Below are 17,945 nucleotides of genomic sequence, written 5' to 3'. Positions count from 1 at the left end.
GTTTTCTGCAATGGATGGATTAATTTGATTACAGGTTTGATACTCCTTTCTTAACTTTATTCTAAAACACATTACTCAACTCCCTGTGAATGGCAATGGTTAGCCACAGTCTGTATTCCCACCACATACACATAAAATCCTATTGTAATCCTCCTCCAGTCTCTGCACAAACAGTAGGCTCCCCTCTCACTGAAGGTGTCACTGGTTGGCCTTGTGTCCCCCATATTTGTCTCCTAAGCCTAGCTTTTAGGTGCTCTCACAACACTGAGGGGACTAGTCTGCCTCTGGAAGCATAGGGAGCAGGAAAAAGACTTGGGATCATGGCACTTTGATTTGGGGAATAATGAAAACAAAAGCATTAAAACTAAAGAAATTTTTAACTATTATCAGGCATCTTTGTATTTGTAAATAAAACAGAGGAGTTACTCATTTGTTACCACATGCAGTATTTAATTATTGCTATGACATGAAGACATGCTAAGGTTTACCTGAACTAACTGGTACTTGTCAAAAGTGTTCCTGGGAATTGGGCCTGGGTTCATTTGAAGCAGCATTATGGTCAAAATTACCTTCTAAAGCCAACATTTACACACGTTTTGGGAACAGTGTGTACCAAAGCATTTTTCAATTCACATCAGGGATGCAACTGCTTGTTTCAAAGTAAAAGGCAGCCCCCACACAGTGGAGGATGTATAGATGTTGACATTGAGGCAACAAAACACAGGTATTGTAAAGTGAAAAAAGATTCAGTTCTTGACTGCAGGCAAGCACTACCAAATCAGTATGGAGAGGCTTTTAGCTACAAGGAGCAAGTGGATCATCCAGACTGCAGGCAGGGATTCCTGCCAGGAGGTGCTCTTTGCTCTTCCAGCCATAACATTCTGAAGATGCTGAGAAACTCTTCCAAAACTGAGACAGTCTAGATAGGAAATTTAGCTTTGGACATGGCATGCTGTAGCACCGAGACAGAATGTCTGTAAAAGGGAGAACTGAATATGACATAACGTGGAAGATGAGCATCACTGCAGGAAGAACTACTTTGAAACACCCGAACATAATGAAACTCCTACAAAAAGCTGCTAGTAAGTATGGTTGTTGTATCAGTAGGAGATTCGGAAAGTAACACAGAACTATTTCAACATGGCTGCCAGTAAGTAAAAGAAGGGATATTGCTTTGAGAAGGCAAGTAAGCCAGCAAAGACAAAATCCACAAGAAAGACAACAGCCAGTGATCTTGCTTTCAACATTATTTCAACAAAATTCTTTATATGTAAGTAAAAAAAAATCTTCTTCCTTGACAACTTAAAGGAATTATTTAAAGACAGTTCTGGCAAAGAATAAAACTGGGGGAAGCTTATGCCCTTGGTACATAAGCCCCATCACGTTGCTGGAGAGAGTAGTTTCTTCCAGCTTCTTCCCAGCATTTGCTTGCTCAGCTTTATCATCCTTTTCAGGACAGCTCCAGCACCTGCTAGAAAACAGGGGCTGATAAATTAATATCTACCATCAGCTGGGAAGTACTTTTCAAGTGAGAAGTCCTCCAGATTTTTTACTTAACATCTCTCAAGCCCTGTGGTCCTTTTTGCCCTCCAGTGTTAGTAAATGGCTGTTACCATATTCCAAGACTTAGCAACAAATTTACTCTCTCTTTTGTGCAAAACCCAATCCTTCTATCTACAAGACCTGCAAGAGCTTGTCATTAGGACCTCTGTCACTCGTGCCTGCTGTATGAAATCAGTATTTTGGCTGAAATTTGTTGCCCAGCATTTACTGCTGAGCCTGGTCCTCCCGAGGTTACTGGTGGGGACCTGGCAGGTGTGCTCTGCCTGTGACTCACCGCAGTGGCACACAGGTGTGCAGGCACCGAGCCCTGCTGTCCCTTTGGGCTGTCTGCAGAGGAGCTCAGAGCGAAGGTGCCTCACATTCAGCACATTAAAAGAAGGCACAAGAGGTAGTTTTTGTCCCCAGACTTTCCCAACAAACAGGTGTTGCTGGCTGCCTGTATGTAAATTACTGAGGTAGCGTACGAACAGATCTCACTTTTCACAGAACTCACGGGTCTGCCGCAGACCCTGGTATCACATTAGCATTTCAAAGCAAATGCACAAAACCCCTGCTGACCAGTTATCCTGCCATGGTGCCAGGACCCAGTTTTCCACAGGGAATGGCATCACTTCCCTCTCCCCATCTAGAAACCAAGAACATGTCAGACTGCCGATGCAGATTTTCCAGCTCTGGTCTCTCATCGTAGGTAGATTCAGGTTAGGAATTCAGGCGTTCTAGGCTAGTCTTCCACGTAACAGAAGTTGTGGCTTGATTTTATTTGTCTTTTTTCGTTGCTCTTTTTGAGGAATCACCTGATCTGTTGTGGGACTGAGCATTTCCCTGGCAAAATTCAGAGTCCCTGCCAGTCGCTCCTGATGAAGACAAAGTACACCGCGGGTGCGGGACTGTCACCCAGCCGAGGAAGCCTCCCGGGGTAGTTTCAGTGACTTAGGGAGATCCAGCCTGAGTCACAGGGATGACAACATCAGTTATCACAAATATAAAGAGAAACATAGCAGAACACCGCGACATCCATTTAATAACTTGCTGCCCTTAACGAAACTGGATAATTATAGCTAAATATACTGGCTATGCCACCGCTGATACTTCTTTTTTATGGTCAGTCTTGCTGAGTAGGCATCGCTCAAGTGTTAACCTCTCAGTGGTGCCGATGTTCAGCGCTGCTCCCAGGTAGAGAAAAGCACCTTGTAAACAAGGCTCCCCCCGCCCGAGTGGTACAGCCGCGCCTCCCCCCCTCCCTCCCCCCATCCCGCGGCGCCCGGTGGTTGGTGCTGCCGGCGGCGCATGCGCAGAGGGCGCCCGGCGGCCGCGGGCGGTGTTGTGGGACCGGCGGGTCCTGCCGGGTCGGGGCCTCCCCAGGCGGGTCGGGCCGGGCTGGGCCGGGCGCTCCTGGGGGACCGGGGAGGGCAGTCCCGGAGCCGGGAAGGGCCGTCCCGTCATTGCGGGCAGCGCTGTGGGTGAGGAGCGGGGTTTGTGCATCGAGGCCGGTCCCCAGGTCTGCGTGAAGGGCTCGGTGGCCCCGGGGGCGGGGGAGGCTTACGAGGGGTGTCGGTGCCGTGTCTGTGCGGGGGCGGAGGAGCTGTCGCGGCCCTGCTAGAGCCAGGGCTTGCGGTAGTGGATTGCGCTGTTCAGGGCCTGGTCGTGCCGTGTGAGATTGGTGTGTTTTGCCCTGGTTTTCCCCGGGGAGATGAGGGCGGGGGTCGCTGCTGGGACTTCGAGTCGGTCTTGCCAAGTGTGATGCCGTGGGGTGGGCGAGGGGCCTTCGGGGCTCCCGGCTCATCCCCCTCCTTGGAGCGAGGCACCTGCAAGCAAAGGGCAGGGCGATCGGTGCCCTACGGGATGCACCGCGGGGAGCGGTGGTGGCATTTGCTGCCTGCTGAAGCAAGGCCGGTGTGGTAGTCGTGCTCGTATCACCTGTATGGTTCACAAAACGAGCTGGAGTTCGAATATTACCTGTTTTTTCCCTCCCCACAAGTATTTGTTTTTAAACTACAGTGTGTTGAGGAAGTTTCAGACAACTTGAGGCACTTAATGCTGGGCTGTTAAGCTAATTACACTGATGTTGCTAATAATATGTAATAATGTTGCTTGTCTGCATTCCATACTCTTTTTCCATTTTTGAACTTTTTTTTTTTGGGAAAGTGGCTAAATGTGCAGAAACTGATTGCAGAGTCTTGTTTTGAACCATCCTTACAGCCCCTTTTTGGTATAAGTGGGCCCCCTTACTGCATTAGTTTTCAGTAGTTTTATGTCCTGGATCTGTATTTGAGATTCTGAATTGCACACAAAGCTGTAGCAAATGGTGGAATATCAGTGTGGGAAAAGCAGGGGAGTAGGACAATAACTGCTCAATGCTGTTGAAATAAAAGTTTCATAAGTAACAAAACAGGATTTGCTCCTTGTATTTTCTCTTCCTCTTTCTTGCCTTCCTACCTGACCCTCTTCTGCTTTTGCTTCAGTGCATTACTTTGTACTAGTAGGGACTTCACAGGCCAGTTGTAAATCTTGGTGCTTAAGGGTTTTTTTGTCTGTCTACCTGTCTTTGGGATGACTGTGCCTAATGGCAACAGGACCAAAGTCATAACTGAAGTGGATGTGAGCCCTTTATGGTTTAGAATCTATTTACATGGATGTACTTAAAAATTCACTAAATTTTTTTCTCCTTGTTCCAGATGGAAGAGTTCATGCTTACTGGTTTGCATAATAGCAGAGGCTAAATAGGCATGAAGGAGACTATAATGGGGATGAGAAGTGTCAAAAGAGAAGAAATGAATCCTGCAAATGATGATACAGTGTTTGGGACCATTTTTGACTGGGACTATCTCTTATGGGAAATTCGTTTGACATTTTTAGCTGCTGGTTTTTTAATCTACTTGGGAGTATTTCTTCTGTCTCACTGGTTGTCTTCTTGGAGAAGTACCACTTACCGTGCCTTGTATGCAAAAGAGAAGGTGTTTTGGAATATGGCAGTCACACGTGCTGTGTTTGGACTTCAGAGTTGTGTTGCTGGGTTATGGGCTTTGCTCATAGATCCCGTTTTTCATGCTGACAAAGTCTATTCACAGCAAAACTGGAGTTGGTTTAACTGTTTAATAGCAGCTGGATTTTTCTTGCTTGAAAATGTAGCAGTTCATGTGTCCAACATTATTTTTAGAACATTTGATGTTTTCTTAGTAGTTCATCATTTGCTTGCTTTTGGTGGCTTGGCTGGTTTAGTAATTAATGTGAAATCTGGACATTATCTGCCTTTGATGGGAATGTTGCTGGAGATGAGTACTCCCTCAACATGCATTTCCTGGATGCTTCTAAAGGTAAGAATGTGATTTTCAGATTATGTTTGTAACAGTTTTCATGCATTTCACTTGTCCGTAGATAATCTGTGTGTTTTGGATAGTTTTTCATCAAAACTGCATTTACCCAATTTATCTAATATCTGTGTTATTGTCCTACCTGCTTTTGTCGTGATGGCACTTGTGCAGGCCTCCATGTAGCTTTGTGTGGTGCTGTGTGCATGTGCACCGTGGGATGGTATCGATCCATACCAAATTTGGGATGCCATATATATGTGGAGTAGCATTGCACTATGAGGAATAAATGCGTGCGTGTATGAAAGCTGGATATTTGTATTAGTTCTACAGATTCCTCAGTTCCTTATTTTGAAGTAGCAATCTCAGTTCTGCATACTTTGTGTTCTTATTTTTCTAGGCTGGCCGTGCTAGCACCTTTTTCTGGAAGGCAAACCAGTGGGTGATGATCCATCTGTTTCACTGCCGCATGATTCTTACCTACCACATGTGGTGGGTGTGTATTTTCAATTGGAATTCTATTATAGAAAATCTGGGACTTCTTCACTGTATCGTTTTATTCTCAGGATTATTTGCTGTCACACTAATACTTAACCCATACTGGACATACAAAAAAACTCAGCAACTCCTCAGCCCAACTGACTGGAACTTTGAAAATAAAGCAGTGGAAAATGGAAAACTAAATGGTGAAACACATCAAAAGAAGAGGATATAGTACTGAAGCAACAGTTTCCCAGCAGAGTAACAGAAGAATACAATGCAAAGTCATTCTTTACATGAGAACTAGAAGATTTTGCAGGGAGCTCCATTGACACAGTGACTCCTTGCTGGTAGCACTCTGTACGCATCACAAGCATTGAAAAGCATTGTTTGTGTTTCTTATGTGTATACATATACAACTTCAACCCTTGTTATGAATTACACCGACAGTTTGTCAGATTGGACAGTATTTCATAATTTCATAGTGATGTAGTAGCGATGCTCCCTAATGGCATGGGTTTTTTCCTAATGCTTTAAAGTGGCTTTACAGTAAGTCATCTATTAAGCTCGGCTTGAATCAAGTTTAGCTTGAATCCTATTTCACATATGGTAGAGATACTGATACTGAAAATTATGTTAAATTGTTTATTAAGATCAATTATGATCCAAGTTAGGTATGCATGGATACCTAATTCCTGTATGACAGTGAATCATTCCAAGCGGCAGAACTGGTCAGTGATAGAATGCAGTCATCCAGGGTTCAGGATTTGTTGTTGGTTGGTTTGTGGGTTTGAGGTTTTTTGGGTATTTGCTTTTGTTCTTTTTTTCTTTTAAGTGCACTTAAGGAACAGGAAAATAATTGTTTGAGTGTTTGCTCACTCGAAGTTGTAGTTTTCAGGTTGCCCTCAGTATGGGAGGAGTTCATATCAAAACCATGCATGTGGAGATCCATGCATTTGCCACATGAGTGGTCTGGTAGGTAATCATAGTGGCCCCTTCTGGACTTGAAATCAATGAAATACAAGTGGCTACACCAGAAGGTGACTCTGTATCATCCTTGGAAAAAAATGCTGCTTGATTAGTAAAATTATTTTGTTTGTAGGTCCCACATGGGGGGTCATGCGATTAGCTCCACTAGTGCTTCTGTTATGGTTCCTCTTATTTATTGGAATGCACTTAGTTTTAGATGGTTTCAGAATCTGAGGTGACTCCTCTATGGAGGAAAGCCTGTATCAACCTCCTGTAGTTCAGTTGTTTTAATATTTTTATTTAAATAAAGAACATACCAATGACACTAATGATCCTTTGCATGTTATCTGCCACATCAGAAAAATCTTTTCCTTGACCTGAGAAACTGGATTGTTCTTTAGGTAGGGACGAATGGTGATGGATGTCCTCCTACTTTTTGTAGTTTGATGGTTCCTAGGTGAAGTTTTGGAAAGTGAACGAAGGGATAAAAATCATGATAGAAGAGAGTGACGCCTAGTGGCAGGAGAATGACAGGGGTATTCGTTTTGGTGCATGGAACAAATGAGATTAAAAAAAACGGTTTATTGGAATTCTGTGTGACATGACTGCTACACAGATTTATTTCCCAAAGCATTAAGGCTGGGCGAGCCCAGGCTGTGAAGAATTTCAGATCAAGCCATGAATTAGAGACTTTGTAGACTGATCTATGGTGGAACATATTGTTTTAAATGTGTGAGGGAAGCACTCTTTGGTGTAAGCAGCCCCATTTTATTAATTTTTGGTGGGTCTTTGATTTGTTCTGAGTGAAGGGGATGGTCGGGTTGCTGTGTTCCTAATTCACTCTGTGACCACAAAGTTGAATTACTGTTCTATAATGGGAAGGAAACTTCTTACTTTAGGTTACAAATATATAACCAGGTCTTGCTGATAATGATGAAGTGGTGAATATCTGAAATTGTCCATTCAAAACCAGGCTGAGAGGTTCACAGTAATTTTACACAGAACCCTGTCTGTTATTGTGCTGATATTTAATAGATAAAATCTAAATTTGGAGCTACCTTCTTATTTCTAAGCTAGGCAGAATGAAGTAGCGGTGTTACCTGCCTGGGCACCATCCTATAGTAAAAAGGGTTCTCAAAAGTTTGAAATGGTGTACCTGTCTTGAGATGTTGTGGGTGGGAGCGTAATGTTAAAAGTACTTTGGAAAAAAACAGAGGGATGAATTCCTTGGCTGTGGAACCAAAAAATATGATCTGAATGCATATCTTGCAGAATCCAAACCTCACATGCAGGAGTTCCAGGGAGAAAGGCAGAGAATAAGTCACCAGGATTCAGAATGATGGTGTACTCTATGAAACTTAAAACTTGAAGGTTTGGATTCGATAAAACAAGGTAATAATTGTTAAAATCCCAGCTACAGAATTCTGATGAATCCTAGAAAATGGAAGTATCAGAAGTAGTTTGGGATGAGTTTGTAATTCCTATAGTGGCTGGCTAAAGGGTGTAAAGTTCCTGTGTGCTAAAATAAAAGAGTATGGAGGGTGGGGGTTAGTAGTGAATTCAAACTGAAAAAAGACAGCTGGAAATGTCATAGCATTGGATGTCTAAAGTTTAATATTTTATATTAATTTGTATAACTTTATTAATTGAATTTAAAATCTCATTAAAATTGTATTTTTATCATAATAATGCAGTCTTTTTAGTTTGCATCCTAGTGTGAGTTTTTTCACAAAATGCCTGTTAGGGTTTGCATGTCTTAACTATATAATGAATAACATTTTAGAGCCCCTGTTAATATAAACACTGGTAGACCTGCTAGAACAAGAAAGCTATGCAATAAAGCAAATAAAAGCACTTTATTTCTGTTGGTTTAAGAGCACTATACAGTCCAGCTAGAAATACAACACAACAAAAATACAGGCAACCTATCTTCTTCATGGCTTAGTGTTGGAGTTACCAGTTCTGTTACACAGAGCCTCTTTTTTTGTACTCAAGTATAAAAGGACTTCTTATAAGGGCATGTAGTGATAGGACAAGGGTAATGGCTTTAAACTAAAGAGGGGAGAGTTAAATTATATTAGCAAGAAATTGTTCCCTGTGAGGGTGGTGAGGCACTGGAACAGGTTGCTCAGAGAAGTTGTGGATGCCCCATCCATGGAAGTGTTCAAGGTGAGGTTGGACGGGGCTTTGAACAACCTGGTGTAGTGGAAGGTGTCCCCGCCTATAGCAGGAGGGTTGGAACTAGATAATCTGTAGGGTCTCTTCTGGGATTCTTCACTGTCTATTGACTGCTCTCTTTAGGAGGATTTTCTGGTTTATGATTGTGGAAGTCGCATTGCTCTGAAACAAGTCTGAAAAAGTTCTTGAATTGAGGGTTTTGGTGTCTATTAACCCTTGCAATTAAGTCCTCCTTTTCAGCCCAAAGGTAGAGTAGCCATATCTTGTTTGTAAATTTTGTTCAAGTGAAATTAATCCCAGTCCTGTTGGGCCTTACACAGTCTCATCCACAATCCCATTGAGAAAAATTCAGTCAGCTTCAGTAGTGGCTGGATTGTGTCACAGGATATGCTGCTGTGGATTTGGAGAACTTGAATAACGTGATTTGGGGTGAAACATTTGTTTGCCAAGATGACTGGTAGAGCCTTGGCTCTGCTTACTTGTTGAACAAGCTTATTTGAGGAGTGTCACCTTTCTGGCTGAAGCTTTTTTTTTTAAAAAAAAAAAAACAACAAACAAACAAACACAAAAAAACCCAAACAACAAAAGCCCAAACCAGGAAACTGTGGTAGGGATAATGGTGTTCATTTGTTTTGTTTTGGTTTTTTTTGTTTGTTTTTTTGAAGAAAAATGTATGATTTGAGACACCTTGTCCAGTCATCTGGTTCTTACTGTCTTCATACAACATTCCTAAATCACAGTTTGAGTTTTCCTCCATTTCTATCCTATGTTTTTTTCCAAAACTTGTCATTGTTTTCCCCCCTGAACCCACCAATTTTTTTTATTTTCATTCTTGCTTGCAGTACTGGTCATGATCTTGGAGAAGTCAGATTTCCACTGCATTATTTTCATCTCGTAGTTTTCAGTACATACTGTCAGGCCCATCTTCCACTAGATATCCATGTCCAAATCTTGCAGAGTGCTTTTGTGTTTTCATGATAACATGGATTAATATTGATGTGATATGCAGTTATAAGAAACCTTCTTTAACCTCAGGGAGACCCCCCTTAAAGTGAATTTTAAAAGTGTTAAGCAAACTCAAGTCTGCTCTTGTACAATATAATGTTTGTTGAAAAGCATCTTTACACTGTAAATAAAGTATTTTATTGAATAGCTGTCTATAGTGAGTTTCATTTACTGATTAAAATAATGCCAGTTATTTTTTACTTGCTATTTGTAGCTTAAACAGTTTTTGCAGTGCATACACTAAAAAAGTTATTTATTTTGAAATGTTAAGCTTGACAAAGGTAATGTCATACTCATGGAAATAGCTATAAAAATCTTGTAAACCAATGTCTCTTCACCAGCATTTCATGTGTTATTCCCACAAGCACGTTTAGAGCACTAGAAGCTGTGCTATATGTAAGTATGTATTAAAACAGTTAAAAACCCCATCTCTTGTGTGTTTGAAGTGTGTGGTCCATTTCTGCATTAGGCTTTGGCTGCGAAGACACTTCATTTGGTACCACATCATGCTTCATGGTTTAGTATAAGCTACCATAAATAAACAACAAAACCAAGAAACATAAAGACCAAAAACTTTGCCCCATTGCAAAATAGTAAAATACAGTTCTAAGCATTTCTTTCAGGAAGTTTTCCAGGAATTAATTCCTGATGCTCTTTAGATTTGTGAGTCAAATGAACACAGCATTATTACTGGCATTTTAATTATTCTTATACGAATGTGCGGTGCAAGCAACTGGCTGGCTGCCTCTGCAGTGAAGTCCCCGAGATTAATTGAAGCAGAAGCGAGACATTCATGTGTATGGCTCGAATGTGAGATGTGTGTGGGTACAGACTGGGATGAGAAGAACAATGTGTAATAGTGTTTTTATGAGTAAAGTCCTTTTTTTTTTTTTTTTTTTTTTTTTTTGTAAATGATCTGTAAAATTAATTTAAATGTTGTTTTGCTATTCAGGTGTTTCAATTAATAGGTAAATACATTTTATGGGTAGTGTTAAACATATTCTCAGAAAAATACTGGAGCAGGTTGTGCCGACAGTGTTATATAGCAATTACAATCTTTTGGTCATGTGTCATTGCACTGTTACTTAAATTGGAACAAAAAAAATGCAAGCAGTGGTCATTTATGAAGGAAACTATGCCTGTTGCTGTAGTTGTCAGCCCCAGATGGGTTTCCAGTATTGGAGGAGGCATTTCATGCTCTGGGTCTGATTGACTAATTAGCATGTTCTGTTAGTGGAGGTGCCACAGAGCAGGAACAAGTACTTTGCAGCACACTGTGCTTTCCTCTTTTCCCTAAGTTGAACAGTGGTGAGTGGGGTGGAATGATGATGATACTGCAAGCCTGCAAGGCCAGAGCAGACCTTGTTCATAGTTCAAGATGGCAGACAGGCCAAGCCTGGGAAGAGTGGGGCCTGCTCACCCATACACAAATTAAAAAGCAAGGAAATTGGCTGTGCCATTGCTTGCTGCTGTTGTGTGTTCTGAGAGCCAGTTAGGGTCACTTCTGAGTCCTTAGGAATATGACCTGAGCAGAGAGAGTAGACATTTAATACTAGCTTTGTCAGATGCATTACTTCTGGTCTGATACTTTTATTTCCTCGTATGATTGTAGCTGCCTCTGCTCCTTTGACTGCTTGGCTCCTATTAGCATGCTGTATAAGCTGAAAGGGTTTTTACCACTATGTCCTCTGTAAAGAATTTTGAGGTTTTAGTACTGGTAATTGATTCTGGCAGCTCCAGGTATTTGCTTGGATTTATATATTGCTATATAGATCTTCAACTTCCTTCTCTTGCCTTGCTGCTTTTATGGCTAAAAACAGTTTACCAAGTGAACACTGCATTTTGTTACCGAAGTTGTGCTCATTCAAATTTAAGCCTGGGGCTTGCAACAAGAAGGGAACAAAATATACCTGAGAAAGGACTAATTTTGTAGAAGGTAGAGTCGACTTTTCCATGCTTCTGAACCATGTAGTTCTGCTGTCACACTCTTTTAAGTGTAAATCAAGGTGATAATTATTATACCTTGAAAAGGAAAGCCATGCAGACTACAGACGTATATAGAGTATTTTTGCATGAAGGTTTGCATAGAGTAGGAAGATAGCATCCAACAAGAGCTTGTTCATCTTGTTTTGTGGGTCGTATTTACAGGAAGGAAGTGTATCCGGGAAAGCAGCAGTAGCCTTCCTAAGGAGTCATTAAGAATTAAAGGAAAAAGTAAGAGGTTTTGGGGATGAGATGGATGGAACTTGTTCTTACATTGTATACTGCTGACCCGGATGTGGTTACATATTGAATATGGGGGTATTCTGATGCTTTAAATCTTCCTTTTTTCTCTCAGCATCATATTGGGTATTACTGTGACACTGGTTGAGGTAAAGTTTAAAAACTTTTTAGGACATCAAAATTGCTAAGCAATATATTGCCCAAGCCTCAAAAAGCGTAAACTCTGTTCTGTTTTAAAGTAATTTATTCTTATATCATCATTGCCCTTTTCATCTTACATAATTATTTTTCACCCCTGGAGACTCTTTTGCATATTCATGAGTACAAATCAATCTGCTCTCTTGTTTTCCCAGCCATCCTAATACTCTTTGTTCGTCACTTTTCCCACTTGAATTCCTTTTTGTTACATGTTGGCAGCTTAGAGTTGTTCATAGTATTTGATAAAAAGTCTTCTCAGTATCTTGTATTAGGCTAGTACGTCCTTTCCACCCCGGGAACAGTTTTGCTTCGGCCAAAGGCTGCATTTGTCTTTCAGGGTTGCATGGCCTCAGCGCTTTGTGGTGCTTCTGAGAGGAAATTCACTCAAGTTTTTCCCTTTATCAGCTTCAGGATGAAGAATAGCCATCAGAGAACAGTGAAATAACTGAAAATGGGAATGCTGTGTTATAGAAACAACTTGTGCCTATGGTTGTCCAGGGTGTGGGTGCCCAGGCCCTGGCAGCAGCGGGGGCTCCGAGAGGGGAGGCCGGGGCTGCTCCAGCCGGATCCAACCGGATCCAACCGGATCCAACCATCCATCACATGGCACGGCTGAGCCATGGCCAGGGCAACGACATCCTTGGGGGAAATGAAGGTAAGGAAGGGCAAAAACTGCTGCACAAAAGTGCAGTGAGGAGAATAAAGTGAAAGAAATAACTCTGTGAGCACCAAGTTCAGTGAAGAAGGAGGGGGAGAAGCTGCTCCAGGGCACCAGAGAAGAGATTCACCCGCAGCCCATGGAGGAGCCCTTGAAGAAGCAGGTTTATCCTGAAGGACTGCCGCCTGTGGGAAGCACCCACACTAAAGCAGAGGAGAAATGAGAGGAGGAATAAACACCGAGAGGAGCTGTTATTGACTGACCACAACCCCTGTTCCCATGCCACTGCGGCCCTTGGGGTGGAGGAGGCCAAGGAGTTGGGAATGGAGTGATGTTGAGCCTGGTGAGGAGGAAGAATAGAGAGGGCAGAGTCTTTTTAATTTTGTCTTTGTTTCTTACCATCCCGTTTTTAATTTTAGTTGGCAAAAAAATGAAATTGCCCCAAGATGAGTCTGTTGGGCCCATGACAGTGGTTGCTAAGGGATCTTCTTGTGTTCATTTTGGCCTACAAGATTTCCATCTTACTTTCTTCCCCAATCCTGCTGACAAGGGGTAATGAGAGAGCAACTGGGTGAGGGTCTGGTTTCTGGCCAAGGTCAACCCATCACAAGAAGTTGTGGCATCAGCTGTACTATCACTTATGCACCACCCATGGCAACAAGGAGATGATGTAACCTAAGCACTCTGCTCCTGAGAAATATTAAAATATAGGAAAATTTATACTTAGTCTGTCTGAATTGGCAGTCTGAGAATTTGACTTGCAAATACTCCTCACAAAAGAAGGAGAGAAGTGAAATGAAATGCATTCATGAAAGGAGTTCTAGTGCTGGTAAAAGATCACAATATTAGAAAATTCAGCAGTGAGGTTAACCTGCACTGATGTGCTCAGAACTGTGGAGGAACTGTCTCTCAGTAGCGGTGCAGGTGCTTCAGGAAGATGTGAAGCACGAGTCAGCAGTAGGCATCAAAGCAGAATGTGATTAAGCAGTGTTTTTATAAACCCGAATGTTATTTTTGATGTAATAGTCTGAATTTAGGAAACCTGTGTTTTGCTTTTATTTTTTAAAATAAATTTTATATAGTATGTATCATATATGTATATAAAAATATATATAGTCACTCAGTGTGGTTTGGTAAGTAAAGTAGAGGGGACCTGTAACTTTACAAGGCTCCAGCGTGTGTTCTGCAGATGCTCAAGTTAAGCAAGCTCATTGGATGTCCTGGCTTGGAGTGGTTTCTGAGGGATTACCGTAAGCAGATGACATACTGTCTTCATGGGGGACATAGTTGGGAACAACAGAATTTTCAGTGGATGATACTCCCTTGGAAAAAGTGCCAGCTACATCAGCTGTTTAACAGAAGAATCTGAGAGAACTGGGCTTTGCTGGGGGAACTTGATAACCTAAGTTTTAGTTGTTTTGTTCAGATTTCATGCAATTTAAAGGAAAGCAAGCTATTGGAACGTTGTCTTATATCTTAGGTGTCATAAATTTAAGTATATATTCAACCATGCCAGTTTCCATGGAGAGAGAAAAAAGGCATCCCATCTACATGGCATTGTGTCACGGGGGGTCAGGACACTGGTCAGGGGTGATGGTGTCCTTAAGATGCCCAGTACATGAGCTGGAGTAGGTGGATGGTGTAGAGGTATGGTGAAGATGCGTGGGGACCTATGTGCAGTAGCTTGGAGGCAAAGTATTTTTGCTGAAGTCCGAGTAATCAGAAATGAGAGTAAGTAAATTTTGGTGAGGTCTCATGCAAGCTATCAGCAGTAAAACCAATTTAAACATCAGCTTTTTAGAATCGGGTTATAAAAAGCATCACGTTCACAGTGGAGACAGCCATTATCTGTACTCTAATTATTGACAACTAATTATGGGTGGATAAATAATGAATTTGCGATTGCAATGATTAGGGTGCTAAATATTACTGCTAATAGGGTGTTGCCTTGTAAAACAGTAGGAAAGAGAAGTTATTTTGAAAGTTAATTTTTCTTTTTCATACGTTGATCTGCTGTTGTTGGATTTGTCCAACAAGGTTTCCACAGCAGACTTTTATTATGAGTATATGTATGGTCACCAGAATCAAAAGAAGTTGTCAAAGATCAAAAGGTTTCACAAAAAGTCTTAAAGAAGGATTTCATTTTTGTCTAAGATAATTGTGAAAGATAAAACAATCTGTGAATGGTAATTATGAAAGGGAGAATTTAATGCACATTTATTTTAAGATAGGTGTAAAAAGGAGAAGGATAATGCTAGTAAATGGTATTTTTAATTACAGAATCAAGCTAGTTGTACTTGGTCTAGATATATGTCTGTTTTTTAAAGTGGCATCTAATGAAAAGTACTTATTAAACAGTTTGCCAAAGATTGATGCCCCACCATTTCAGCTCCTGAAATGATAGCTTGGTGTGAGTGAAATGCAACGTATTTTAAAAATTACAGAAACAACAGGATAAAATGGTTTCTGATGGAACTGAGTGGTCTCTGATCTGGACTGGACACCATAATGGTATTCCTGGCCTTAACTTTTACATATGGCCCAATTTTTTTGTTTGCTTTTTTTAGATAGAACCTATAGAGCTATGTGAAAGCTATTTTGAGTCAATGCCATGATGAACTGCATTAAAAAGAAATAACTTTGTGAAAATGGAAACTTTTTTTGAAAGGAATAGTGTAAAAAACTTTGTGATTCAGACTGCATGAACCCATACAAAGACTTGGATAATTGTGAATCTGTTGTTAAACTACAGAGAAAGGGAAAATGTAGGGAAAAGGTGGATTAATCAAATGTCAAATGCCACCATTTTCTAGTAACATCTTCCCGTAATGATAATCAATTTACTGTTTACTGAGTGTATTTTATTACTCACAGAAAGAATTTACTTAACTAGGAAGGGATCATTGCTGGATGACACATGGATCTTTGAACAGCATTTAGCTTGAAGATCTAATTCTTAAAAGTGGCCCAAAGATTTCAGATAATATCAAACAACGTTAAATAGTTGTAATGACTTATATTTAAGAATTTATAATGTACTTACGAGCTTTTTTTACTTTTTTTTTTAATTGAAGTGTGACAGGTGTGTACATGGATATATTGTAAGGTACACATTTGCAAAATGATTGCATCTCGTAAAGGTTTTCTAAGTTTTAACTAAATGGCATGGTCAGGCCTGAATGTACAAGCGGTTGGCGTTACTCTCAGGACAAGCATTCCACGCTTGCGTGGCACAGGCTTTGGGTGGCTGTGTGATGGGCTTGGCTGATCTGTAGCGATGCTCATTGTGAGGACTGTCACGCAAGAAGAATGCAAAAGGCAAAAATGTTCCGCATGAGGTGCCAGTGTCTCTAGAAATAATTTAATCAGAAAACTATTACTGGATTTCAAGTTATAAATGAGATTAAAATCCAAAATAGCACCGTGGCCCAGTGTGTACCCTGGCGTTTTCAAGGGCTATTCGCGAGCACGAGGCTGAGTGTGCCCAGTTGTCCAGCCCCGGGACCGGCTGCCCTCCCGGTGTCCGCAGCCGGACAGCTCCGCTTCCCCCCCGCGGCACCGACGCCTCCAGGGCTGCCGCCGGCACCAGGGCCCCGGGGCGAGGGGCGGGATGTGCTCCCGCCCCGGGGCGGAGTCACGCGCGGCGGCAGGAATGCGGCGGGGTCCGGAGGGACACGGAGTACCCGCCCCGCCCCGCCCCGGCTTGGCTCGGCCCGGCCCGGCCCGGCCCGACTGGCGGGGGGAACAACTGCGATCCAACGGGGCCTGGCGGGGGCGGGCGCCGGGAGCGGCGGCCCCGGGCAGGCGCCGACGGCGGGGCGGCGGGGCCGGGCCGGGCCGGGCCGGGCGGCTCCCGCCGGCGCTCAGGAGCTCCGCCCGGCGGCCAGTGCGAGCTCCGCCGCGGGGTGAGTGACGTGTCCGGGCAGCGAGGCAGCCGCCGGGGCCCCGGCGGAGCGGGGCGGAGCGGGCCGTGCCGGGCGGCGGCCGCCTGGGAGCGTTTGGCGGCGGCTCCGGCCGCGGCGGAGGAGGTGGGTGTTCGCTTCGCGCCGGGGTCTTGCTTCGGTGTTGTCACGGAAAGTTTGGTCTTCGGAGGGTGGGCTCGATGTTGGGTGCGGAGACGCCCTTCGGGGGTGGGGGGCTCCCTCCCTGGGGCTGCGGGGGCCTGGGGCGGCAGCCGCTGGACGCCGCCGCGGGGGAGAAGGCGGAGACGCGTGGTGTGAGATTGTCATTAAATAGGTTTTTCCCGTGCGAGGTGGGTCACTGAAGCGAGGGTGCCAGGGGTCCGTAAAACACCTTGGCCAAACTTCTCGCTGGTGAACTGTGGTGGAGTTTCTTTCCCGAGGTTTTCGCGGGGGATTTCTCGCTTGTGCGCTGCTTCGTGTTCCTCGGTGTGAGGAGCCGGCGGCTCTAGCTACCCTCCCCTCTCCATCAGCTACGGACACGGCTATGGAAAACAGAACTCCCGTGGGGGCTGGAGTTCCTTTCCCGCCCCGTTCTTCGAAGCTGGTGTCGACCAGTTTTTTAGTTGGCATCTGCAATTAAATTGGTTGTCTTGAAACAGGGGAAAAATGCTTCTTCACAATATCACTGTCATTTTATGTATTTTTTTCTTTGGTTTCTTTGTAATTACGGTGCAACTATTGGAGAAGTTACATAGTTGTTTGTGGTGGCCCTCGACTATGAAGTTGCTTTTACAAGATGCTCTGTGCTTACAGGGTAGAGTAAGAAGAGCTTTAAAAGATTGCCCAGTCATGCACTGGATGAGTGAGTGAGCAAGCTGTGTCAGTAGGCAGTACCAAGTGATTGGAAAGGCAGCTATTAATAATTTGACTACAGCAGAGGCTTATTTAAAAGATTTTTAGGTGGTGCTTGTATTTTTCAAAACAATTCTAAATTCTGCCCTCATTCATTCACATATTTCTTCAATCATTCAATCCTTCTTCTCTTTTTTTTTTTTTTTTTTCCTCCCTTTCTTTCCCAAAGATACTAAGATCATGGCTTTTACCTTGAGCTAGCAGGTTTTAAGCTGTTTAATTGCAGTGTAAAAAGCTTTTTTTTTTTTTTTCAGTCTTGCATTTTAACTGTTAGCATAAAAAGGTGTAGGGTTGGGATCTTTTTTCATGAGTCAGGAAATAAAAAATACTGCTTAAAAACTATTTCATGCTAAATACAGTGAGGTTATACCAACATGTGTCAGTTTATGGCTATTTTTATTGTAAATGAAATAATTTTTTCCTGTAGCCTTTACTCTACTTGGTCAACCCCAATCTGTTCTGCGGTAGAAATGAAGTATAGCATTTTTGAAATGTTTTGTTGGCACTCAGGGGACACAGGTTTATTGCCTGAATATGGGGACAGTTTTG

The 17,945-nt window shown here is 42.8% G+C and overlaps 2 protein-coding genes across 6 annotated transcripts in view; both read left to right on the top strand.

The window, feature by feature from the left end:
- The first annotated feature begins 2,877 nt into the window (after positions 1-2,877).
- CLN8 (CLN8 transmembrane ER and ERGIC protein) lies at positions 2,878-9,837 on the top strand. 3 transcript variants are annotated; one of them, XM_040059782.2, is made up of 3 exons: positions 2,878-3,023; positions 4,239-4,877; positions 5,272-9,837. In XM_040059782.2, the coding sequence occupies exons 2-3, from the start codon at positions 4,290-4,292 to the stop codon at positions 5,584-5,586; spliced, it is 903 nt and encodes a 300-aa protein (XP_039915716.1). In that variant the 5' UTR covers positions 2,878-3,023; positions 4,239-4,289; the 3' UTR covers positions 5,587-9,837. The 3 variants fall into 3 exon arrangements, with proteins under 3 accessions (XP_039915716.1, XP_039915717.1, XP_039915718.1); XM_040059783.2 differs by having other exon boundaries at positions 2,891-3,061; XM_040059784.2 differs by lacking the exon at positions 2,878-3,023 and adding an exon at positions 3,202-3,223.
- A 6,708-nt stretch (positions 9,838-16,545) lies between these two features.
- The window catches only part of ARHGEF10 (Rho guanine nucleotide exchange factor 10), a 110,463-nt gene continuing 109,063 nt past the window's right edge, over positions 16,546-17,945 (top strand). For all 3 annotated transcript variants that reach the window (XM_040058581.2, XM_040058582.2, XM_040058580.2), the window contains exon 1: positions 16,546-16,610. The gene's annotated coding sequence lies outside the window, so the exon portion shown is untranslated. The remainder of the gene's footprint in view (positions 16,611-17,945) is intronic.

This window comes from Hirundo rustica, chromosome 3 (assembly GCF_015227805.2).
Source record: "Hirundo rustica isolate bHirRus1 chromosome 3, bHirRus1.pri.v3, whole genome shotgun sequence".
Lineage (NCBI taxonomy): Eukaryota > Metazoa > Chordata > Aves > Passeriformes > Hirundinidae > Hirundo > Hirundo rustica.
The sequence above is the reverse complement of the archived record's forward strand: the minus strand, read 5'-3'. Positions and strand labels throughout refer to the sequence as shown.